Consider the following 27,136-nt stretch of genomic DNA (forward strand, 5'->3'; position numbering starts at 1 on the left):
CCTGCTGCCTGATTGGCTGATGCTACTAAAAGTTGACATTCTAGCCATAATTGCTATCCTAACATCTTTTTTGAAGAATGTTTCCCTGGGGTGCAAACATTTCTGGTTGTTTTATATCCTTGTGGTTCATACATTATATAGTTTGTGGTGTAGTGGTGCCAAAGTCAAAATTATGATATACATTGTATTGGTTGCATTGACATTATTTTATGTTGCCCAGAGTAAATGTCTTTAAAGATAATAAAAAGTTTTGGTACCTCAAAAGCTTCCCTGAATTTCCTTGTCTTGGTTTGTGTTTCAGGTTAAAGTACGTTGTCTGTGAGAATTACTCGCCCCAAAGTGCTCTCATGTCTTAGTAATCATGCAATAATGGTTTCGTACCAGAGCCGACGCTGACCAGCGTCGATAAATATTGTACGAAACCACTGACTGCGACCAGCAGCGTGCAGCCCATTGTACGCATAGCTAACTGCGACCAGCAGCCCCATACGCATAGCGTAATGGGGCTTCGCATTGTAGCATTCAGGATCGTTACAGAATTAGTATCGCGGGTAAATGTCAACTTAAAATCCAAAAAATTTTTCGATTTGAAGACTTACCAATTAAGTTGAAGTATTGAAAACAGGCTTCGAACAACGTTTGGTTCTGCCAATAGTCCCTTTCTGTTCGAATTGATGACTGAATGTGACTCGGTCGAGAGGACCTTGGGAGAGCTACATACATACACTGGATACCATGGCCAGCGCATGCGCACACAAACATCTTATCCGTTCATGGATTTGAAATTTGTGTGCATGTGATGTGTTCGCATGCACTGGCTGTAGTATTCAGTGTACTGTATGTAGCTCTCCTAAGGTCCTGTCGACCGAGTCACATTCAGTCATCAATTCGAACAGAAAGGGACTATAGGCAGAACCAAACGTTGCCCGAAGCCTGTTTTCAATACTTCAAGTTAATTGGTAAGTCTTCAAATTGAAGAATTTATGGGATTTTAAGTTGACATTTACCCTGCGATACTAAATCTGTCATGATCCTGAATGCTACAATGCGAAGCCCGATTACGCTATGCGTATGGGACTGCTGGTCGCTATGCGTATGGGGCTGCTGATCGCAGTTAATTGCATGATTACTAAGACATGAGAGCACTTTGGGGCGAGTAAGTCTCACAGTGTTAGTTATATGAAAGGTACTTTAACCTGAAACACAAACTAAGACAAGGAAATTCAAGGACACTTTTGAGGTACCAAAACTTTTTATTATCTTTAAAGTCGAATCTGCAGCCACCCACCCTCATCAAAGCAGCTACTTGATGTGCAATCATTTTTTTAAATGCAGTATTAATTATCGAGTGTGTTCAGGTAATGGAGCGATGTCACCCATTAGTGATTCCTTTGATCAAATCACTTCCGGACCTTTTTTTTTTTTTTTTCACTATGTTTTTGGTGTGTTGTTTGATTATGTTTGTTTGTTTGTTTGTTTGTTCTCCCTTGAGAGCATTTCCATGAAATTCTTGTTGCCATCTTCAGCTTTGTGAGATTGACATTTCTCACTTTATCAGGCAGTGTCTTCCCATTAGGGGTCAGAGGTCAATGCTCTCATTTATGTCAAAGGTCAATGCTGTCATTTTGTGTCAAAGGTCAAAGCGCTCATTTATGTTGGAGGTCAATGCTCTCATTTTGTGTCAAAGGTCAATGCTCTCATTTGGGTCAAAGGTCAAAGCTCTCATTTGTGTCAGAGGTCAATGCTCTCCTTTATGTCAAAGGTCAAAGCTCTCATTTGTGTCAGAGGTCAATGCTCTCATTTTGTGTCAGAGGTCAAAGCTCTAATTTTGTAAATGGTACCAGAAGAGAAACGCTATTAGTTTTATCACTTGTAAAATATTAAGCACTCTTCATCCCTTGCAAATGTAAATCAAATCTTGGTCATAGGTAGTCTTTGTCCAAGGCCCCACCATTTTAGTGATTACGAGAGGAGCAAGCAGGGGGTTGGTATGCAAAACTAGTCAAGCTGCCAGCTAGAGCCAAGGCCCAGCAAGAGGGCCTTCAAAGATCACTGTCCGAATCTTCTAAACTTTCACCTTTGACTTATGGCATTTCGCTGCCAGCATAATAGTAAAAATCGCAGTAGTTTACCAGAGCGCTCTCCAAAGAAGCTTGTGCGTACATGTTTTGCCACTGGTCGCTGATGAAAGAATCGAGCAATTTCATTGGTCAAAGTGACTAACTGAATTATTCAGTTGGAGTCGTGTGCAGGTTAGGCTTTCCCATGATCGTGGATCATAATCAGAATCGCAGATCTCAAACGGCTCTTTCGCTGAGGCACTTGGCTGTAGCTTGCTACATATAACTCTTCCTTCATGAATGTCTGGGCTGACAATAATTTGAGGGCTTTTTGAAATAACGCTAGATCATGAGGAAATATGACCTTGACAAGTGACTCTCTGTGACCTTGACACTTCTTAGAGATATTACGAGCATTCCAGAGAATAATAGGAATCTGTGAGGAATTATATCATTTCTCAATTTTAAAAAAAATGAATTGTGGGATATTGGAATAAATATGATGTTACCCATGCTGTCATGGTGGCAGTGTTTATCCTCTGGAACAAAGTTTGGATGAAATTGGGAGGGTTGTCCGAAACAGGGAAGTGGAATTTTGTGGCAGTTTAAGATTGGATGGATATTTCCATCAGAAAAAAGTGCGGGTTTGTTTTGAGGCCATGGTTCTCTGGAACTTGTGTGTGTGTACTTTTTCTAATGGAGAAAGTGACCAAAAATGGACGGAAATAAAATTAGTGAGATGGGAAGGAAAAGTTGCTGGTGAAGTGTTGCCAGCTATGCTCATTATGATAATGATTAATCTTTATCTTGTCACCCTTCTCCTCCCCTCCTCTTGCCCACACCCCCCCGCCCTTCCAAAAAAAGTTATCCCACGGAATCCAGCACACGAGGCAGCGCAGCAGTCCGGAGACGTACAACCTCCCCGACCACAACTCGCCGTCCTTCCTGCGATCGGTCAGCGCCGGGCTCAAGCGCAACAACTCGGACGCCCAGTGCAAGGAGTCGTCGGCCAGGCAGAAGTTCAGGGACCGGGGCAGCTCCGGCACCACTGTCCAGCCGCTGGACCGTAACACCAAGCGAAAGGAGCTGGAGGCGATAGGAAGGGTATTGGAATTCCCCTGAATTTATTATATATATATATTTTTTAAAGAACAATGTCACCCAAACGTGTGTGTTGAGTGAATGCAGCAATATCAGTGGAGCGCATCAGTGAAGTTTGAAGGAAATTGAACAATCCTTTCAAAAGTTCTGAATTTTTAAGGTTTCATTACAGCTTTGGCTGGATGAGAAGGCTACTACAGTCATGATGTCATATATACATGTATGTATGTACAAGGCTATAAAGAAGCCCTAAAGAAAATTCCACAATCTTTTTTTTTTTTCGGGGGGGGGGGGGGATAAAAAGTAAAAATTCACTCAAAGGATGTCATAAGATTTACAGTGTACCTCACAGGAAAGCTTGGCATTTTCTGTCCACATTTGCTTACTGCATGTCTATCAAAAACACTTTAGTTGTATGGCTTTGAAACACAGGGTGTTTGCCAAAAGCGCGGATGCGTCGCAGTCTCAGAATAATGTGGCACACATAGAATTCGTCATGAATTAGGGGAGAGAAAATACGAAAGTTTACTTCCCCCCCCCCCCCTCATCTTTCCAGACATGGTTTATTTCTGTAACAGTGAGTGGTATTAAAAAGAATGTCCTCAAATCAGCATGGAAAATAAATTCAGAAATTGAAAGTTTCACATGTTTTAGCCAAACAGACACATTCATCTCAACCACAGTTTGCAAATTAGAAGAAAAAAAAATTAGAAAAAAAAAATTATTACCTCAGAATTCTGTCATCAGCTTGTGCACAAATATTTATCAAAGCCTTGTTTTTAGTCAGTTATGCAACTGCAATCTCTTTCCTCCTAGGAGTCATCTCTGATAGTTTTATTATAGGACCACCGCAGTTTGATGCACATGTGATACAACTTGTAGCGGTTTGATGGTGCATGTTCTTTATATACTGTAAAAGTAGTTCCTTTCGCGTACAGATACTTTCGCGCTTTCCATCGGTGCCATTTTTTGCGCGTGTGTTTAAATTTGCGGTCGGCAAAATCTGTGAATTCACAGTCGGCAAAAACTGTTTTATTTTGCACAAGAAAACCCAAACTTTAATCCAATTATTCTTTTATTCATCAAATAGAAATTAAAATTAAATGCAGGCTTTCCGAAAATCCCATCTCTCGAGTACTTAATAACGTGCTTGTACACGCGGTATCGCTGTGTGTGTTAACCATCAATACACTCCATGCGCGGAATCTTCGTGTGTGCATGTGCGCAATAGCGTTGTAATAAGCAGCGAGTTCAAAACATTTTCGTGTGATGTTAAATTCGCGGTTCAACCTCAAAGTGCAAAAATAAAACCACCGCGAAAGAAACCACTTTTACAGTAGGGAATTTAGGGAAGATTTTTGTTACTGACTGTGAAACGATTGAAGTGGTGAGTACACATTCAGCTGCAATGTGCATACTGGTTTGTGGTTGCAATTGATAGGATCGTTTCATGAAATCTGCAAAGTATGTAAACTCTCATATTAAACTCTCCCGCTTTTATGTTTTGTGGAGAAATCTCTTCTGTTCCGTGGTCTGAATTCAATATTTTTGAGCCAACTTGGACCTGGTGTGGCTTTACACCAAAACCGCATCCATTATCAAATGACAAGTATGTAGTAGCAAGATGGCCGTCGTCTCTGAAATAGAGATCCCTCGTTAGTGCTTTTTCGAAACTCTCAAGTCCATTTTGCATCCATCATTCTTGGTTGATGAGCAGTGCTAAATTGTCAGCCATACACACTTGTAGCATCCCTTTGAGGATGGACTGAAATCGAAAGTCATTATAAGCCTCGATAATGGTCATGCCCTGGAGTTGGAATCTATTATTGGCCGCTAGTGGCATTAATGCCAGGTGTCAGTTCGATAGCGGCGATCTGGTTTTCCGCAACACTTTTTTTTTCATTAGCAAGGAAAGGAGGAAGTGTAGTGTGTTTAAAACATGATATCCTAGAGTCTTTAGTCTTCAGATTTGAATTAACTTGGATTAGTCATAGTCAGCTGTATTTGAAATAACTTGCCTTCATCACCCACCCGATTACATGACAACCTGTGTAATTTTTGTGTGTGCGTGATAGTTCTTACGTATTCCAGTGTCAAACTTTCACCACATTCTCTAGAACGCATCTTTCTGCTTTCTATGCGTGCACTGCCACAGTCGAGCCTCTCTCTGGCCGCTTTGGTTTTTTGTCTCGCCTGTATAGCGGAAGCGAGACAAGCGTCACTTCTCCGTTGCCGTATGTGGCGGTATGGTCGTCAACAATTTAGTGTGCTCTCAATAAACTTTCCACAACTTGGAGCTATGACCACTTAAAGTCGGACAATCGTAAGCCCTGCTGGTATGTTATTTTGTAAACTCCCGAATGAACGAAGTTTGTGCATGCAATTGCGCAATGCCAGACTGCAGTGCTATATCCATAAACGTGTGGGACAATGCTGCCACTGAGACACGTGTGTGTGTGTGTGTGTGTGTGTGTGTGTATGCATCATACACAAACATTGTGACCGCGAGCTGCGGTGATTGGAGGAGAGAGACCAGAAGACGTGTGGCTCTTTTGGCCTTTCTTCATGAGCATGCGCACTGAGAGTGTGCGTCGGTTTGGAAGCTCTCGGGTATCGGACAGCCATTTTGGGTCAGGTGATTTTGAATCTCAGTGGTGTTTGCTGACCCATTGAACCAGCGTTAAATTCTCATTCGGGGTCACTACATTTGATACAGAATGGGGGAGGCAGCGTGTTGCGTTCATCTCTGTGTCGCACAGACCACTCGCCACGATTTTAAGGCTTTAACTTGCACCACAGGTACACATGTACAGTACATCACCGAGAAATGTTGGCCAAGGTAGAATATGGATGAAGTGATAAGGCCTAAGGTCAAAGGTCAATGGATTTTGTACTCAACAAGCACTGTTCTGTATCGTTGTGTACTCTCAGTTGCTCAATTTGATTCCATCACAAAATTAAGAAGTTTTATGCAGATTGCGAAGTTTAAAGGGGAAGTCCGGACGATTATCAGCCGTTTCGTGTGTAAAGAACAATATTTCATGAACCTATTACCCTTTTCCCGACGAGAAAAGACCATCAGATACATTTACTATGATTTTTTTTTTAAATAAGGTAATTCTTCATGTTCGAATCCGTCGCGAGCTGCCCTTCGTACTATCTGTCCCAGGATGCATTGCGCGTGACGTATCGGGCGCAGTTTCCTCAGCTGAGAGCACCGCGAGTGAAGCCCAGCTACGCATCGATCTCCCATTGCACTGCTGACTGCGGGCGGCATTAATATGTGTGCCTTGTCGGCGCTACTGCAGGAGACCGTACACCGATTTAGGAGTGCTGTTGCCAAACGCTGTATTCCTTTATTCAAATAATCTTCGTTATATATCTATATAAAATCTTCAAAGATTAATGTAAAATAGTTGCAATGCTATAACATTTTCATTTAAATTGAAATATGTATGTATTATAATACTGCCGTACTTATTAGTGTCCACCCCATCACTTACAATGCATTAGCTGTTGTCGGGCTGTGCAGGCATACATTTACGTCTGCTGCTGCCAAGTGCTATCACAATCCGCGATCGTTTTTTCGACTTCTGAGTGTGAACAATCTGAAATCAGTCTGTCAATGTCAGAATTATTGCCTCTTTTGTTGTCCGAGACTGTTGAAAAGTGTGTCTGACGGTGATAAAATACGACAGTATACATGTAACTTGAACCGAGGAAGAAACGCCAGCGCCAGCTTGGTACCGCCGCCGCGCCGCGCCGGTAACTACGACCAGCAGCCCAATACACACAACGTAATCGGGCTGCGTGTTGTAGCATTCAGGATCATGTAAAGGTAGTATCGTGGATAGATATCAATTTAAAATCGAAATATTTCTTCAATTTGAAGACTTACTAGTAAAGTTGAAGTATTGACAACACCCTAACACTTGACACATCGGCATTTTTTTAATGAAGCAATAGATCATGCCGCGTGCATCCGCTGTGTGGTTTAAATTAGGCAGTACATGTTGTTATGTGGGAAATCAGATATCATCACAATCTGTCCATTGTGTAGCAGAATGTTTTTTTTTTTGCAGGAATATAAAAGAAGAAAAGTGGTTGGGGTAGAATCATGGGGTACAGTGTATCTATAGAAGATGAATAGATTTGGTGAGGGAAGAAAATTGAGGAAAAACAGAGATAGGCTTAGCAGATGGGTTTAGAGATTGAGAAGAGAAAGAAAGAGATAGAGCAAAAAAAGAAAAAGAAAAAGAAAGAAAAGAGACTTGCTGACAGTTCTAGGCTGCGCTTATCTAAAAATTTTCTGAGGCAGAATCACAATCCTAAACGCGTTTGAGGCATTTTCAGGGGTTAGATAAATGTAACCTTGTTTTCTAACGCATGGAGAAACGCAGTTTTAAAACACCTTTAAAGTGCGTTTTGAAACACGTTTGAGACCACGATCGCCGTTCTTTGAGTAGATAAACGCAATGCTGTTTTGAAATGCGTTTATATCTCAAGGTCAAATCCCAGCTGTTTCGGGTTGTGCTGTCCACCCGTTATATGTGTGTGCCTGATGAGGCATGTTTGGTGGTATGCAGTTGACCTTTACTTCCCGGGTCAAACAGCACACAGCAGCTACGCAGTGACACCATTCGAATCGCGATTGTAGATTTTTGTATGATGGGTAGATAATGGATGCGGCACCCTAAGAATCGCATTTCAAACCACGTTTGCAAATAACGTTCCAAACACATGATTGAAACATGATTCTCTCTCTCAAGTTAGTTAAAACATTGACCTAGTTGTAGGTCCATGGATAAACGCAGCCCTAGATTGCTGTGGGTTAGACCTGACAAAAAAATGCCGAAAACAAGAACAAGGGACCTTTGGTGCAGAGAGGGAAGCCGGTGAGATGCTGGAATGAGCCAGGTGATGAGACTGTTACCATGGAAACAGAAGCTTCTCATTGTGGTCTCTGCGTTGTCCAGGGACACTCTTGTTACAACGGGGTGCTAACTAGCATCTGGAGAACTCTGTGAGGATCAGGGAAAGACCAGTGTGGATTGTTGATTTTCTCTAAAAGAGATGTTTACCACCTAAGATCTTTTTTGTGCAATGTAAGAGGAAAACTTATAGATGGAGGGTCGTTAGATATCATGCCCTCATCCCTGACGTAACAAGAGAACCTGTGCCTGATGTAGCGGTATATAACGGGGACCTCAAGATTCAGCAATCAATAAAGGAGTGAGGAGTCAGTACTGTGTCATCCTTACGAAAATTTATGACCAGGCTCGATTACATCATGTCACCAGAAAGGACCGTACTTATACTCACATGTTAGCCACTAAAAGACCTGATTAATACGTGGTGAAGAAAGTTTGTGTCCGCGAAAAACAGTCTACGTCGTTTGGGAACCATCCTTAAAGGTAGGGAATCCCATTTGCATGCCTTAAATGAAGAGTTGTATAAATACAGTGGTATGTTGAAGAGAGTATCATTTTAAAAACTCCCATAAAGTATTGAAAGTGGAGGGTTACATTTAGTACATTTTTATTGACCGTTAGATTTTGAATTGAATTTTTTTCGGGGCTCACCGTAAATTCCGGCACATTGCTAGGCTACCTTTGCAGACCCATGCACTGCATGTGTGTCCATCATGTATATTTTGTTAAGAAAGTTCATCAAAACTTACAAACGTTTCTATATACATTCTTGCCACACACTCTATATGTTATTACATCAGCTCTCATACTTTTAGATTTGTGTTTATAGATAAAAATATACAGAAAACTGCAACAAAAAGGCTTAAGTGTGGCTGACACACAGAACTACTGAGTAGTTGAGTTTTGTGCATTATTCAAATTGTAGATAACTGTTGACTTCCAAATTTCTCAGCAGTGGCCTATAAACAAGTCCCCTGTAGGTTCATATCTAATGTTTTGCTGCATTTTGGGAGGTCTGTAAAAGGTATCCCCTACCTTTAAGCATGTATCTGTGGCAGAAGTGGAGAGCAAAGAAACGTGGAGCACATCGGGTGGTATGTCGCACGGTATCTCTGAATCTTAGAGGCTCTGAATGACAAGTTGCTGAGATCTTGAGCATTGCACAGCACACTCGCTTTAGCCCGTACAGCTAGCACCAAATGCTGAACAAACTCGGAATGTCATGAAAATGCATCATACAGCTGTAATACAGCTGTAGCAGGTGTCGGGAGCACCAAATTATTATACTTGTTTGTTTGTTTGTTTTTTGAAACTAACTCAAATTTTTGGCTTAGTCTGATACACAAGAATGATTACTGCACTGACAAATACGAAAATTGAAAAAGAAGAGGGAAAGAGGAGAAGAAGATGAATAAAGAAAGGAATACACCTAAGATGAATATGATGACTACAGTGTGTGATTCATGATCGATCAGGTGATAGGCTTTTCTTTCTCCAGGTCACGTGATATTAATGTGCGTCTTAAGCTCTGGACATTCTTGCATTCCAGAGAAGTTCCACAGATCTCACAGCGCTGGAGTCTCTGAGGGAAATTGCAATTTTTTCCCCTCAGGAGGGCAATTTTGCCTCGATCGCTGTGCCCTCACCTGCGATATAGAGAAGGAATATTGAAAGAACTGAGAGATGTCAATGATGTGATAGTGAGTTGCCATGACAACAAATAATCTCTCACACTCTTTTAAAATGTTTTCTCTTTTGCGATGAAATCCCAGGTCAAGTCATTACCGGGAGACACGTTGGAGGGCGACTACGACGATCTGGACACCTCCTTCAGCGGGGCCTCGTCACCGGGTGTGGTCCACGGCATGGAGACCGTCACCCCCATGGAAGGGGTAGAAGAGGTCAGTTATGCAGTCCCCCCTCCCCCCCCCCCCCCCCCCCCTCCGTGATGATGAAATGGCAGGGATGCCAGTATGTTTTGTTTTTTTTTTTATGAAATTTCATTATAAAGAAGTCAAAATTCAGGTCCCCAAATTGTAATCATATGAGTTTATGGTGCAGAATTCCCTTTTGTTATAACAAAGTTTTGATATACCGAAGGAAAATTGCCAGTCCCGAGGACTTTTATATGAAGGAAGTCGCCTGGAGCAGCAGGTCTACTGCTGTGTGGCTTAACCCGTTGAGGACTGGCCGATTTTGCGACAACACGTATTTCCAATCGACACTTGCCCGAGTATACTCGGGACTCATCTTCGACGGGTTAATAGCCCATCAAGTTTTTGGGGAATTTTGCCGCTGAAATTTGTGTTGAAATCAATACTTCTCAAATTTAACCTTGCCGTGAAAAAAGGTTAGATGGAACCGGTTTTGTTTCTTCATTAAAAGATTATGAGAAAAAAAAATTGTCAATTGGAGACAGAAATATTAGCCTTACTTTTCTTAAATTTGTTGCCATTTTATGGGTTGCATATAAATTTTTATTTTTTTTTGGAAGGTACAGTTGTAGTTAGCATCAAAAGACTCAATTCCTTTGAGTTGGCAACCATCTCGTATGCTTACATGTGTGTATGTATACATGTATGCGACGGGATAGGAATTGCATATTGTTTCAAAAATGTACTCTGTACAGTATTAAGTTGGTCTTCTGATTGTGAAGCATGCCCGCAAGCTGTTAGAGAATTGTTGGAGTTGCCAGTCTGTAGACTGTGAAGATGCCTGTTAAAGCGTAGGGCATTATTGCGGCACTGTCGGTAGTGTGTTCCTTTGCTCGTACTTGTGTATTCCTTCAAAAAAATAATAACAAAGATGGTTTTCAACATTCACACAAATGGTTGCAGTATTTTTAGAGTGCCAATTTGTTGACCGTGAAGATACTCGTTATTGAGGCACTGTTGGTAGTTTGTGTCGTGAGTCATACCTGTGTATTCCTTTAAAAAACTACAGTTTTAAGTATGCGCACAAATTTTTTGCGGTATTGTTAGAGTCGCTGACTTGTTGACCGTGCAGATGCCTGTTAAATGAATAGAGCATTATTGCGGCTCTGTTGGTATTGTGTTCCTTGGCTTATACATGTACCAGTGTATTCCTTTTTTTTTTTTTTAATGGTTTTCAGCACGCGTACAGATTGTTGCGGTATCGTTAGAGTGATGATTTTGTTGACCATGCAGACGCATGTTAAAAGAATAGAGCATCATTGTGGCACTGTTGGTAGTGTGTTCACTGACTCACACCCGTGTGTATTCCCTTCAGCAGGCAAGGTTGGTGCAGGACCCCGTAGTCTCGGCCCAGCTGCAGACGGCCACCGTGGACACCGTGGAGCTGTGCAGCCCGCCCACCTTGGCGGCCGAAGTCCACTCGGTCCCCGCCCCCAGCCAGAGCCACAGCCAGAGCCAGAGCGCCAAGATCATGTGCATGGATGAGGACGACTTCCAGTCCGACAACGAGGCGGTGAGTTTGACTCCGTCCGTCGCGCTGCACGGCTTTGCTGCCGAAACGTTGCCAGCAGCCGTTAAACAAGAGCTGTTCTGGCTCATGTTGGTAGACCCTAGACAGATGTCGTATTCTAGTACCATCGTATCTTCTAAATGTTCCTTTGTGTCTTGCAGCCTCTAGTATGATCTGTTTTTAAGGGATATAACACCACTGTGTATTTAGCACCACCTAAAAGTAGCATAGACTACAGGTTTGTACGTACACCAACCTTACACCTGCTGCGCTTCTGAACCAAATCCATCGTGTACTGCGTACACCATATATTTTACAGTTGTTGATATTTCGCTTTTCAAATCTTGCGAAACAATTTCACAAGTGGATATATCTTGATGATGGAGGAGCCACAGCAGTGAGATATTATTCAAATATTCTTATGTTTAACAAAGCAGTTTGCGATCAAACATCTTTAGCTATTGCATTTGTATAACAGGGAGCATTATTTTGGTCTGAATGTACAAGATCACAGACTTAGCACAGAGAATACTACTGTGAAATGTGTGTTGTATACAGTATGTATACCCAGGTTTAATCGATGACATACAGGTTCTTACCGCATTGGGTCTGAAGAATGCCATTAAAGGGCATTGTAAACTGTCCATCGCCATCAGTGTATAACGGCTTTCTGCATCTCAGAGAGAAAAGTTGATCCATTCATGTGGCAATGAACAGAACTATAATCAATCATCAAAACCTGGTTACTCTGTCGTAAACCGGTTTGCAGTGGTTGTCAGTTAGGATAATCACAGTCGCCGTGGAGCTAGCCACGAAGTAACCAAACGGCTACGATCCGTGGAAACTGCGATGAATACAATTTACAGTGACTGCAGACATTGCACAGGACCCTGGAAGGAGGTTAGAGCTGAATTGCAATTCTACCCTTCTGCCACTAAAACATGAGTGATTCCATCATACAACCTGTGAAAGCGCATTTTACAAGGAACACATGTCTTGTATTAAACATGAGGACCAGAGCAGCGTGCTCTCTTTCGACAAATTTTTGGATGACGTCACAGCACTCTTCACCTTAAAAAATTTTGTCACTTTATTCCAAATAAGCAATTTGATTTCTTGAGAGAATGATTAACTCCATCAAACATTAATGCACTGTTGATGCTGCTTTTGTCCTCAAAACTTCTGTATCATTTCGCTTCCAGTCATAGTCAGAACGGTTGTTTCTGTTCAGCACTTGTAGTCACAGAAAGTCTAGTGATTAGGGAGTGAGCTTCTAGATCTAGTTTAGTGCCATCCATCCTATGATTTTTGTCACAGTTACGTTGTGTCACCTGTAAGATGGTTCCATAAGGCTTCATTAGATAACATACAGTTGGCTCTCCTTCGTTCCCCTTTGGCACTCACTCATTCACTCTAGATCTGAGTTGCAGTCCCCTGTAAAATTTCACTGCTGCTCAGTGTTTTACTGACAGTTTGTTGGATCAGTTTATATATTTTTTTTTTTGTCTCTGAGCCAAAATTGTCTTTTTGAAAAGTATCTTTTTCATTAAGAAGATCAACTACCCTTGAATTTGATGCTTTCACCCTGAAACAGCTACACAACATGTGTGCCAAGGAGCGACCCTTATCAGGACAGTAGCTCGATGTAACTGAAAGAAATAATGGAAATAGAAAAATGTGTTACCTGTCAGTATTACCGTTCTCTTTCAAAATTCTAGGTGGTGGCAGTTGCCAGTAATGTACGTTACATAGCATTTTTTCGTATGTTTCCTTTAGGAAATGTAAGAATATTTATCCATACAAAAAAAAAATGGAGCTTGGTGCAAACAAAACCAACAAACGTTGACTTTCTTTTTTTTTTCTCCCGAGGCCAACCTCAATATTGAGATATTTTTTTTTCTGTTCTTTTTTTTTTCCTTAAGCAAGATTTGCTGCCAGAATATTGCAAGGATTTGTGTTTTATTTTTTGTAAGTAACATACGATATTAAAAGATCTAACATTTCTGGAATGTTAAATCCGTTGCAGTTATGTCGGTGACACATATGACAGAAAGTTTGCAGAATACTTGGGAGTCATAAAAGTCAGGTATAGTCCTGGTCTTGTTGGACATTTTGAGCAATATGCCATTCTTCATTGGAGGGTAGAGTTCAACCTTGTTGTTCGATCTTTTAATCCTCAGGATTACACATTGATAATAGGGGTTTTTTTCGGTGTTTTCATAAATGTCACTCTTTTTTTTTTTCATTTTTAAGATTTTATAAGCTAAAAGATAGGTTTTAATGATAATTCTCTGTGTTTTGAAATCCCAGGTAACTGCAATTGCTCCAGAAGTAAGTCCAAAATGTAATGATAGCTTTTCTTGTTGTGCATTGAATCCCGCCTCCCCTACCCCCGAAAAAAAGATCATTTATCAAGTTTGCCCAGAAAAAGTTAAAGAAATTTGCATTTGCCTCGGAATTGATGTGTCTCCTAAACCGTGTGTGATCCAAGCTTCAGAATGCTTTCTTTTATTGATATTATCTCTTTTTGTGATTATTAAACTCACTATCTCTGCTTGTCATTCTCTGCCGTTGTTGTCATTGTCGTTGAAGCACTTGTAAATGTTAAAGGCACGCAGACCTTCGATTCAAGGGGGCGCTGTTGTGTGGTGTGTGGATCGCCGCCATCTCCATTACGAAAATCGGCAATGTATTAAAGTTAGTCAACTGCCAAAGTAGATCGTGGATGCGTTTTGCGTGTGCTGTCTTTTGTGCGAGTTTGATTGTCATTAAGAGTAATTGCTGTCCAAATTATAAAGCACATGTATAATACAGTGGCCGCATGAAGAGACTGAACTGAGCTTGCCATTATTTCAACCATTTTTAACATACTCATCCTACGAATTGGTTTTAATTGGACGTTCGGAATAAGACAGATGCGTAAACATTGTAATAGCTTCATGTTGTCGATCTGCATGCCATTCAACAGCGCCCTCTTTAGTCCTTGGTTCCTGTGCCTTTAAAAGGCACAGTCGTCACAGTGTTGTTCTGTCACATGTTTCTGTGCACACGTCTTGTTGCATCTGTGGTTTGCACCAAGTTGTAAGGGCTGCACATGAGTTGATATCATAGCAATATTTGCATTGCTTGTATCATTTTTTTTCCCCAGTGTTGTGATTTATTTATTTATTTATGTATTATTATTTCTTACTTTTTTTGTCGGGGGGGGGGGGACTGTTAAATTTCTAGTGTGTTTCCTTACTTTATTCATGTTGTCTAATACTAGGTAGAGCAACATCAGAACTGAATAGTAAAACTTTTTGTTGTGTATCTGGATGAAAAATGAAGAAAGCTGTGGAATATTCAAGGAGAAGTTTCCCCAAGTATACATGTGGCTTGAGTGAATGTAGCATTGTAAGTAGAACCCGTCAGTGAAAATTTGAAGAAAATCAGATAATATCTTAAAAAGTTACGAATATTTAAAGTTTCGTTGCTGCCATTACGAATAACAAGACTTCAGCAGTTTGTGACGTCACAGCAGAATAACAATATAAAGAAAATACAGAAGAGAATCCCTGAAAATTTAATTTTTCTTGTATAATGAAAAAGCAATTGATGTACATGTACCTCTTTCAGAAAGCAGGGGGAGTAATATTACCCTTAGTACAAGTCAAAGGAATATGTACTTTTCCCCTTTTCCAAACACTGCATGTGTGGGGGGCGTTCACTGTTTGTTGAAAAGGTCTGAATAAGCATGAACGTTATGGAAAATACAATTTCTAGAACATTTTTACTCGCAAGAACAAGATTCTTTTCGTGATAATTTTGACAGATGTGATGCCTTAGGTGTTTGCAGTCTTTCATATTTTAAAGGCATTTTCAATTTTTATTGGCATTTCTGCCCTGCCAGTGGCATTTCCCCCCTTCTTGATAATGAAGCCAATTCTTGCTTGAAAACCCCAATATGATGATGACGTGGCCAGTTTCTTTGCAAGTGGAGTTGTTGAGTTGTGATTACTTGATTTAAAGTCTTACCCTTTTGTAACTTGATTGTGTGTTGATCTACAATGTACAGTGTACATGTATATGACAGAGTGATTTATTATTCATATCAAATGTGAAAGATGATCAATGTGGGTCAATTTACAAGTACGAAATCTTATTGATTCTTTCGTGGATGTGAGATGTAATGGCTTTGTTGTGATAGATTTTCTGTTAAGGAAATCAAAACAAGCCCCCCCCAAAAATGGTTTCCACAAAGCATGCTTCTATTAAAATAGAAAATTAAGCTTATATTCTATTTCTCTACAGCAAAAAAATATTTACAAAACAAAATTTTCACATTTTGGAGCCGATGGCCTTTTTCACGGCATGAAATTTTCACAAATTGCCACTGGCATCCAAGAAAAAAATACATACTCAACAAAAACATAATCTTCATCCGTGCAAAAAAAAGAAGAAAAAAAAATGGAACATGGCTTTGTTGATTGCTTTGTTGAATGTTTTAGTTTTAAAAGTGAAAAAGTGGTCGTACATTGTATTTGCAGACTTAGGTCGGGAATAGTGAAATAAGTTAAACATATAGAGGACTCTACTCTTATGGAATCTCACCTTCTTCTGATACATTGTATGTGTTGTGTACATTACACAATTGTGTATGGCACACTTTCTTTGCTATAAGATGTCTTCAAAAAAAAATGAAAAAGAATATAAATGAATCCATGTTTCACACATTCACTGCCAAAATGTGCAAATGGTACATGTACAAATGTATGGTTACTTTTTTTTTATGTATGTCTATCCATCGCAAAAAGAATGATCATGATGCAAAGATTATATTGTAGCCACTAAAAGCAGATATACATGTATAAAGCTGTGATCAGTCATGTGGAAGCGGAATGTACTATTGCGCTTTAAAATCTCATTATCAGACTTGGCATCATTCGGTCCTAATGGCGCTCACTGTCTGTCACTGCATGAAATTCTCACCAGTTTGCTGGAATCAGTCTCATAAAAATGATGCGGGATTCACGAAAAAGATGTTTATTTTATATCCAGCTTTGTGGAGACATTATGGTCATAATACTATATTAAGGAGACATGTGACCCTAAGGAGACATTTTGTGTCTCCGTAACATTTTCAACTATATGATATCCCATTCACTTGCATGCTTTACTGCTGACATTGCTTGGTATACAACGTCTCCCAAAAGCTGGATCCAGAGTTATATATGAGCTGTGACGCGAGAAAAGGGCCCTTAGCCCTGCCGCGCACAAACGCCATAAAATGGCGCGGAAGTTGACAAAGTAATACGGGCAAACAAGGATCAACTAGCTACATGTGTAGCTGCGCGCGAATGCATATAGGCGCATCAAAAAAGTAGCATTATTTGGGCAAAACATGCTTTTTTAAATGCAATAATTGAGGCATTTAGGAGTGGAATTTCAGAAAACAGTTTGCATATCTAAATACATCAGAGTTCATTCTACAATATGGTGGTAAAAACTCAATTTTGGTAGTTTATGGCCTAAGGGCCCTTTTCTCGCATCACGGCCCATATCTATTTATCTAATTTATATGTGCAAATATACATTATATTTTTTTTTCTCAGTACTCTTCACTTGCACTGTCTCTTGTAGCCTCCACACTGGAAAAATCCCCCTTCCCCTCATATTTCAAGTATATTTATCCTAAAAACTTGTATTTCATGCAATATATAGCTATCTGAAATATGTACATATATGTTTCATCTGCCTGTACATGGTGAGAATCACAGTACATAAAGTAGAAATTTATTTGTTGACGTATACTGTACGCAGGCCTACTTTAAGGATTGGTAATAATCTGTTTAGTGAGAGGGAATAGCGACTATGAAGATGTACTTTCAGCTTCAGTTACATTTAAGCATTGGAAAAGGAAATAGGAAAACTTTATTTCACTTCAGCATGCTTCATGCAATTCACAGGAAGTGAAACATATCAAAGGGACTTTCTGTGAGAATATCATCCTGCACTGGTTGTGGTTGTAGGATAAAAATCTGTGGGTCTTTTATTATTTCTCAAATGGTGCCGAAACAAGTTTTACAGCCGCAGCCAAGATCAGGTAATTGCCCATCTATGGTGACTTTGTTTTTGTTGAGCATGGCGAGGTTTTTGACGTTGTGCATGAATGAACATCTGAAAACCATGATTTGGAGCTCAGATACATACAGTAGTTGTTTAGAATTTGCTCCGTGGGCAATTCAGATTTTGAAGTCGGAAATGTATCCAAATTTTGTCTTGTAAGCCAACTGAGTTCAGATAGTCTTTGTGCACAGAAGCAAGGAATGTTTATTTTGTGCATGTGGGTTTGATTTTAAAGACACCTTCATGAGTGTAGATTGCAGCATCTTCATGTAAGATGCTGTTACGTCGTGCTTGTTTAAAAGGCATTTTGTCTTGCGAGCTGAGAAAAAGACAAGAGGACCTCAAGATACTGTACCTCAATGGCCATCACAGACAATTTGGAGCTTTTGCAGTGGCAACGTTGGATTCTGCAAATTTTGGCAATTGGTATGGTTACGAGTTTGACACCCTGCATTCCCTGCGAATCTTCAGTGGCATTGTGAAACACGATATATTTGCGGCATGAAATTTTCACGAATTTTGAGCCGGCCGCCTTTTTTGTGAAAGAAATCTTCGCGAAATGCCACTGGGGTTCAATGCATATAGTGTAGACAAGAACTTTTGTGGGCATTTTCATTTTGCGATTCTTTTCACTTGCAAAATTTGCAAAATCAAAATGCACGCAAACATTTCTCGTTTTACAGTAGTCGGCCAAAGAACAATAGCTTCATAGAAGAAGCATGGACAGGAATGTGACATCATGCACTCGTGCGCACTTGAAAAATTTAAGGCTCTGCTTGAGTTCCAGCATTGTGCATTTGGAAAAACGCTTCCAGTAAGGCACAATTGTCCGAAGAGTTTGGTACCGTCAGGGTGGGTTGCTACCTGTGTCGCACAGCTCGCTGCGTTGCCCTGCAAAAGCTCCCTATGTGAATGTGATGTGCGAGCACTTTCCGTAAAGATTCACTCTTGGGTGATTAGCGACCAGGGTGAGGCTGCCGGTACTCCTCGAGATGCGTAGGCCTACAACGTAATTATTTCGCTTGCTGTGTTGGGTATTTGTGCTGCGTGTCATTTAAAAATCAGACCGTCATTCATAAAGAATTGACATATCAAGAAATACCATGCAGCATTTTAGAAAAATTATCATAGAGCTGTCAAGTGTACCTGATACTTCAGGATGCTCCCTGAGAAAAGAAAAAAAAAACCACACAAACAAACAAACAAATGAACAAATTAAGAATTATTTTTGTACATTGTGACAATAAGGATCTAAAACTTTCCCTGATTTGGTTGCACATTTTTGCCCATAGAGATGCTATGTATTACACACCAGTACCTCCCCAACTGTCCAATGGAACCTCCTTAAATTTGATATGTTGAGTTTGGCAGCCCTGTATGTAGGGTGAGAAATCTTCAAGATGCCCATCAATGGCATTGTTCAATACCACCATCGGGAATATGTGTGCATTTGTAGGTTCACCGGTTGCTTTGTTATCAAGACACCTGACATCCCCCTGAAAAAAACAAAAACAGAAACCAGAATCATCAACTTTGCTGGAGCCAGCATCATGTATTCAGGCATGAGATTTTGGAATTCTGGGGAGAAAATACACAGTCGGGAAAATTTCCGTGATTTTCCTCTTTTTCTTTTTTTTTCTTTTTTTTTTTTTTGCAGCCACCATATCTCGCCGTGTGTGAAAGGTGATTCGAGTGCATTTGTCAGCGGGCAGCTGTGCGATGTTGCATGTTTCATGCGTGAAATGGATGTGAAACGTGCGTGTCGATCAACTTGTAGCTACGGTACTATACTGTAGCTTGCAGTGTGGTGTGATATGATGCACACGTGTGTGAGGCTGTAACTGCGTATTACGTGTATCATTACTATCAAGGAGCTTCGGCATGCATGCGCTGCCGCAGCATTCAGCGCGATGCGTTGTCGCATGACCGAAAGATCGGTCTGTATCTGTCCGTCGCGGGGAATGTTCCGCGCGGAGACTGCGTCTCGCTTCACGGATCTCCTCTGTATACTGAGGACAGCGTTATAACTTATGACAAAATATATAAGAGTCCTCCGGACAGACGGATCTTTCTGTCTACGCGATGCGCTGCTTTTGTATCCCGCTGATTACGTTGGCGTGATTTATGATTTTTGTGGACCGGTGAGAATATTTCTTTCTTCAACGAGAAAATGAAGACCTTCGAATTTTCGATAAGGATGACCCTCGTGTAGCGGATATTGACACAGATGTCTCCAATACAGTAAGTCAAGTGGCAGTGGTTGGAATATGAAGTTGATCTCCCAGAACCAGCTTCGTCTTCTAACCACGTTAGGCCAGCGATTCAATCAACTTCCTCGGCACCTGGAACTTGTGATACATCATCCGCCGCAAGGATTCGCTTTACATTCTGGACTTCATCCAACAATACTGTATACGCTATAATTTTCGCGTACATAAATTTTCGCGAATTGCCGCTGTCACACATTTTCGCGAGTGGTTAAATTCGCGATTGGGGGACCAGATAAAATATGAAGTGGCAAAGAAAGTGTGAATTTTCAACTTACTAGCAAATAAGAATGCACTTTATACACTGCATGAAAAAAACTTACCAAACTCTGCGAACTAGTAAGTTAGAATTCAACATTGTTGAAGTGGTTAAGTCCATCGCACTAGATTTCTGACGAGTGGTCCCCTTGCGATAATGGATTGGCTCTCTACAGTACTGAGTATTCGTAAGTAGACGTGGACGTGCGTAAGCAAGCTTAGCCAGTATGGTCTGTTCGGTTTGCCGTGACATGGTATACTAGTACTGAAATGTTCGTATCATCAAGGCAAGGGATTCATTTTGGAAGGTAATATTTTCGCGTGTTGCTGATTTCGCGAATAGCTCCCGACTCGTGAAATTCGCGAAAATAAACCCCCCGCGAAATATATAGCGTATACAGTACTTCATTTGCTTGGTCTACATTAGCTGTTTATGGACTTAACCGGGTCTACAAATTGTTGTACCTCCTGTAAGGTAGGCCTATTATAGGCAGTCTAAGTTAGCTGTAGACAGAAAGATCCGTCTGTCCGGAGGACTCTTTTATATTTTGCCATTAACGCTGTCCTAAGGAGGGGATCCGTGAAGCCAGACGCATTCTCCGCGGAACATTCCCCGACGGACAGATACAGACCGATCTTTCGGTCAAAGTTAGCTGTTGCATGGACGTAGAGACGGTCAACAATGCTGAGCTGCATGTATGCTGTCTTACATGATTTTCTACTAGACTACATGGACCAAGATCAGCAATACTAGTAGTAGTACTTTGCCTGGTCTGCGCACTGTAAACTGTTGTTAATGGACTATGGTAAAGACAGCCAACAATGGCAATGCTAAGCTGTGATTTATTTTATTTTATTTTTTTTTTTTTTGTACCCGTATGAACTGAATCCAGCAAGACGTCACCTGGGTGTACATTACTATGATTTATTATGGCCTCACATTTGAGTAGGTCCTAGGTATAACAGTTAAGCATACTTTTCCTTCCTTTAGATTTTGCAAGTGTCATTCATGAGTTCAATTATCACAATGTTTCTCTGTAAAATGTACCTCATAACAAAAGTAAATTTCAGTCGTAAAATGCATTAAAATGAGTTTTTTCATACCTTGAATTTCAAAAAGTCCTCACCGTGGGAGGGGGGACACCCCCCTCCCACACCCTCCCCCCGCTCGGTCGCTACGCTCCCTCGCAAACTCTCTCCTCTTTTTTCAACTTTTCTCTGTCTCATGCCTGTGTATTATATCTGCTTTTTGTAGGTTCACATGTTGCTTCTGTATCAAATTGTATAGCACCCCCCCCCCCATAAAAAAAGAGAAAAAGATGAAAAAGATAAAGAAGAAAGAAAAATATGACAATAGCTGTACAGATTTTAAATGTTGTCATTTTTTTTCCATGCTTCAATACCTACATTTGCACATTGGGCATATTTTGATGTAAACATGTATTGCTGCCTCTCCCCCCCCCCCCCCCACATTGTTACTCTGATGACGCAGGATACCAGATAAGAAAGATATGAATTTCAATTTTTTGTAGTAGAACAAAGTTAAGAGGTAAATTTCAGAAGAATGGTCAGACAACAGTTTGTGCATGATGTTTTTCTGAGCCAGGCAACAGTATGATTGGAGACTAATGCATTGATATTGATCGCGATGACTGTATTGTTTGTGATGCTCTTGAAGACTGAAAAGTTGAATTGTTTTTGTTCTTAGTTTATATTATACTAGGAACATTGTAATGCTGTATAAAGCATATCAAAATATGAAATATAGTATATGTAGTATCTCAAGTTTAAATTATAGTAAGTCAATTACAGTTAGCCTTCATTTCATTGTGTTCAGATATCAAAATACAACGTACAAAGTGTACCATGTACAAAAAATGAGTACCCTGTAAACGAATGAATTTATCACATTCTTGAATTGCACACTACACAATGGACACATTCCTTACTTGAATAATGCACATACTCTAGTCTCACTTCCAGGCGGTGACTGTATATATTTTTTTGGTTCTGGTTTACAGTTTGACGAGCACGGGCCGTTCAACGAGCTGGAGCAGCTGGAGAAGAAACCGGCCCACATGGCCGTCTTTCTCCATTACCTGATCTCAAATAATGACCCTTCAAGTTTGGTGAGGTCCCATCTTTTGTGTTATTTTATCTTATTATGTGAGGTCCCTGTTACCTTCCTTGTGGATTCAAGCTCAAGTCAAACTTGTCAAACACTCTGCAGCGTTGCCAACTGTAACTTTTGTGCACTTTTTTTTTTCATCTTGAAATGAAAATATTGTTTTCCAAAAATTGTACTATCACAGTGCTGATCGCGTCAAACTTACGGATGCGTTACCTATAAAACACGTAGTTACAGAAGAGGAAAAGACCTTTTTTTCCCTCACCAGAAACATGCCTTTCAACCGTTAGAACACGCCTTTCAACCGTTACAACACGCCTTTCAACCGTTAGAACACTATTATGCTGTTTTTGAGGCCGACATCCCTGCTTTTCCCATTGAACCCTTTGTGTGTGCCTCTATCACATGGTAAGACTGCTACATGTACATCATTCATTATTGGTATGACTAGTATCTGTTTTCTGCTAAACCTTATCTCCCGCCCATTCCCCTTGCCCCGGCAGTTCTTCTACCTAGTAACGGATTCCTACGCCAGCGGTAACCTGAAGGAGATGAAGAAATGGGCTTACGACATTTTCTCCACGTTCATGGGAAGCCAAGGGGTGAGTGGTGGTTTCCAGGGAGCCGTGAATCTCTTTTGCTTGTATCCATGGCGATATTGTTGTCTGTTGCATATATTTTGCTGAACCAATTTTTTTACTAGAGATAAAGTTGTTTGGCAATAAAGTGATGCATTTGTTTTTACTGCATATGAACATAACAATTAGTGGAGTTAGATTGTACTGTACTTTTTATTTGCATGGCCCAAAAATCAGCAAAACGTGATTTTAAAAAAACAAAAGAAATGTCTGTGCAAAGAATTTGTATTTTGGATAACAAGTAAGGCATACTACTAGTTGTCATTGGTGGAAATATGCCAGGTGTAAGTTATTTACCAGAAGAGTGTTGCACTGTCCAAGCTGCAGAGTCCACAAGTGTATGCATGTACTTGCTTGGTCTTTGGATCCCACTGACTTTGAACTGTAAATTTAGGCAGCCCTGGACTGCAATATGCTAATGTAATTCTGATAAACAGTATGCTTGTGTTTACTCTCTTGCATTTGGTTGGTTCTATACATCTTCTGACATGCAATTACCAAATTTTTACCACAATATTGCCACCAAATCAACACCATATTACCACCATTTCACTTTTTTTCTCTCTCTCTATTACAGCCACTTCGTATTCAAGTATCGGACAATGTTGTGGCTAGTGTGGGTAAGAAACAACTTAACATACACATAGTGCTTCGTAGTTTATCAAGTCGCAATCACTACATATTTGAAGTCTGCTGTATTAACCCATTGAGCCCTGGAGTGATATTGTTGCAGAAGTTGTTATCATGTCCTCGTATCAAATTGGCAACACTGAATTTTACTTTGATATCCCATTTTCAAAAAGAGATTCTATTGAACTGCATTAATTAAATCTGCAAGAGATTAGAAAAGAAATTGCCTTTTTTGAGACCAACACTAATCTCATATTTTTGTTATGTTGCCAATTTAGGGATCTCTGATATTATTATTTATTACCTTTTTTTTCAGCATTTGCAAGACAATACAAACTAGAAAAGCACTCTGAGAGCGCAGACCTCCGCCAAGCATGCAAATCATTTTCACCACTGATCTTGTTCTTCCGTAGAGATTTCCACCCATACGTACTTATAGCATTGTGTGCTGAAAGTTGCCAGATTTCCCAATATAGAAGCCTTTGTTACGTCATAAACACTCAGCTGCACGGCGCGCTCACCCCAGCAGAAACTAGAGCACGCACTTTAGTGCGCGCAGGCAAACTTCAAATGCGCGCAGGCAAACCTCAAATGCACGCAGCCTGAACTCCCAAGTTCATTGACCCTACCTGCCAAAATGTCAAAAATTCTTCATAAATTCCCCAAAAATTCTCAGATTACTACCAAAAGTTAATCGTTTGGTACTTGTGTCATTCTCAACCTTTCCTGCAAGTTTCATCCCAATCCGTTCACTACTTTTTGAGTTATTTTGCACACGGACAAACAAACAAGCCAACGGTAACGAAAACATAATCTCCTCCCTTGGCAGAGGTAATGATAACAGATAAACAAAACAAGCAAAATACGAGGCATACAAGATGTCAGGCTTTCCCTGGTGCGCTTCCCTAAGTTGCCGGGTTGCAAAAAAGCAATCAAAATAACTTATTGATCTCTTATAGATTTAACAATTATCAGAAGTTTTTCATAATCCTGAATCCAGAATAAAGAAAGACTTATTAATACCACTTAGAGCTCAAATGCATGAGGAGTAAGCATTCAGGGAATGAAGAAGTGGTACTAGATGACAAAAAGGCTGTGACAGAAGGCTAAAACAGTTGTAACAAAATAATTGTTGTTAACAGAACAAAGGTTCAGGTCCCACAATCATTATCTGTGTGTATCTTTATACGTTGTATGTCTAACTTTGTCGGCCATAACGAAATTTCGGCATACGAAAGAAAACTGCTGGTCTGGTCTCGTGGGCTTTGTTCAAATGAGAGTCGCCTGTATTGCGTTTCGGTTTTCTCTGCCCCCAGAACGCACCATCAACAGTCAGATCAACAACGAGGAGGCAATGCGCTATGTCTTCCATCCCGCTCGCATGGACGCCAAGGAGGAGGTGGAGGATTTCCTGACCGAATTTCGCCGACAGAGGGCGCTGGGGCTTGGCTCGATCTTCGGCGACCAGCTGCTGACCAATGACGACATGGACCGCGCCCGCGAGCTGAAGATCGTCGAGTCGACGCTGCTGCCCCACCTGGAGCGGCTGACAACGTAAGCTCACGATAAGGGAGCGTTTCCGCGTTTGTTTGAATCGACCCAGTAGCCAATCGGATGCAGTTGAAAGATTGAAGGCCTTTTCAAAAAAAGAAATAACCTGATCTGAATCTAAACCTGCTGACGACTAATTTTATTGGCTTACCACAGTCAAGGGCTGTAGTGAGCAATTGTGATGGTATTGCGTCCACTAATCGTTGTGTGTTTTTGCCAAACTGATCATCTGTTCTTCTCCTGTTAGAATTGATTGTCGGATTTTGCCATGTCACAACAGCAATCATCCTTGTTCACAGCAGATTTACACTGTACAAATGGTTCAGGGGGTCCTAGTAGGAAGGGGGGGGGGGCCTGGGGCAGGGCCCATAGGGCGGAAGAAAAAAATGAGTATGTTTTAAAGATCTCCAGTTTTGATAAAATCTCTGCCATTTTGTATGTTTGAAGTCATCTGATTTTACTTTGTTCGTGATGGTCAGAAAGACCAAATGTTGGAATTGCGCATTGGGGAAGAGTTTAACTCGTTGAAGTTTTTTATCCTGAGTATACTTGGGCAGGTGTCTATGAGAAATGATTGTTAGATCAAAAGCTTGTCCTTTTTATTAAACAGGTTTGACAAGCCACTGTGTTTCACCTTTTAGCCCCATTTAAATCTTGCCCCCTGTTTTTTTCTACCGATCCGAACCCAGGCTTGAGGCGGAGAAGGAACCAAAGAACCAGGCCCTCGCCGCCGCCATCACGACCTTCATGAAGCAGGTTGGGGTCAAAGTTCAAAACAGTGCCTTAGAGAGAGCACCCAGCTTCATGAACAAGGACCGGAGGAACATGCTCTCCAAGTTCAACAGGCCGAGCAAAAAGGTTCGTCTTCGCGACACGCGGCAAATTCTCGTGAAAGTTTGTGAGAAAGACATGAAGAAAGAATTGGTATATTCGGCTCAGCCTTTCGGGGTGTCTTTGCGTATGATGTAATTGCCCCGTCACTGTACAGGCATGCTATCCTGGAAACATTAAACTGCACATTACTTGAATATGAGACCATTCTGAAGCAAATAATTTTCACACAATAGATATATAATGTACTCTTAAATGAATCCCACAAGGATTGGAGCAATCATCCCCCAGCATTCCCACTGAATCCCACTGATCAGTTACGAGCCATCCCCTTTAAACTGGCTGAAGGAAGATGAGTGAAATGAATGTGCTTTAGTAGCCATGAATCAGTGTTTCAAATAACCATAAATCACGTTTTATCCACAATGACTGAGGGCAGTTTGTTAAATCTGTTGCAATGAAAAACAGCGTGAAACAAGAATCATTAATGTGAATAAAAATCAGCTCCATGTTCTGACCTGTCTGTGGTATATTTATGTTCAGCTGGAATACACATGAAACAGCCACAATTCACCTGTGATAGCCCCTGAAAGTACATACAAGTTTCGATAGATCAGGTCATATCTCTGTAGCAATTTGGCGCTTGTGCTCTGCGCGTTCAAGTTCAGCTCCGTAAGCGCCGGTACTGATCTGTGCACATTCTAGCCATACATGCATACGTTTTATGAATAATACTGAGATTCCATGTCGATCAGTAGCGAGGTAACGATCGATGTACACGCACTGAGTGTGTATATCGTTGTTGTTGGTAAAAGATATTCTAGTGTGATCGTTCGATTGAAAGAATCAGGTGATCGACTATTTATTTCAAGTTTTTTTTGTTTGTGTATGCTCTCCAAAATTTACATTTAAACCCCACTGAGTAAAAGTCGAAGTGACAAAAGATTCTTATATTTTGCAGAGGGCATGACTCAAGTATATTCTGCAAATATAGCAAACATAATACTCATGGTATTGGTACACTTTTAACATCTCATCTTATTTTTTATTTTTCCCCCTCTGTGGTACCGTGCAGCACAACATGAAGGGCCATCAATTTGTGGAGATCCAGTGCTTGAACACCACGTTCTGTCAGCAGTGCAATGGTCCTCTCTGGGGCATTGGTTACCAGGGATACCAGTGTACCAGTGAG

The 27,136-nt window shown here is 40.7% G+C and overlaps 2 protein-coding genes across 2 annotated transcripts in view; both read left to right on the top strand.

The window, feature by feature from the left end:
- LOC139737763 (uncharacterized) overlaps window positions 1-11,748 on the top strand; it is a 180,068-nt gene extending 168,320 nt beyond the window's left edge. The window contains exons 13-15 of the mRNA XM_071648437.1: window positions 2,925-3,164; window positions 9,865-9,993; window positions 11,345-11,748. Coding sequence (XP_071504538.1) covers window positions 2,925-3,164; window positions 9,865-9,993; window positions 11,345-11,704 — 729 coding nt within the window. The 3' untranslated portion in view covers window positions 11,705-11,748. The remainder of the gene's footprint in view (window positions 1-2,924; window positions 3,165-9,864; window positions 9,994-11,344) is intronic.
- A 5,861-nt stretch (window positions 11,749-17,609) lies between these two features.
- The window catches only part of LOC139737765 (rho guanine nucleotide exchange factor 11-like), a 48,846-nt gene continuing 39,319 nt past the window's right edge, over window positions 17,610-27,136 (top strand). The window contains exons 1-7 of the mRNA XM_071648438.1: window positions 17,610-17,618; window positions 22,188-22,295; window positions 22,798-22,896; window positions 23,510-23,552; window positions 24,879-25,116; window positions 25,803-25,971; window positions 27,020-27,131. Of these exons, the coding sequence (XP_071504539.1) occupies window positions 22,245-22,295; window positions 22,798-22,896; window positions 23,510-23,552; window positions 24,879-25,116; window positions 25,803-25,971; window positions 27,020-27,131 (712 nt within the window). The 5' untranslated portion in view covers window positions 17,610-17,618; window positions 22,188-22,244. The remainder of the gene's footprint in view (window positions 17,619-22,187; window positions 22,296-22,797; window positions 22,897-23,509; window positions 23,553-24,878; window positions 25,117-25,802; window positions 25,972-27,019; window positions 27,132-27,136) is intronic.

Source organism: Diadema antillarum, unplaced genomic scaffold, assembly GCF_040938485.1.
Source record: "Diadema antillarum isolate AM-2024a unplaced genomic scaffold, OU_Dant_1.0 seq00000704_RagTag, whole genome shotgun sequence".
NCBI classification, from domain to species: Eukaryota; Metazoa; Echinodermata; class Echinoidea; order Diadematoida; family Diadematidae; genus Diadema; species Diadema antillarum.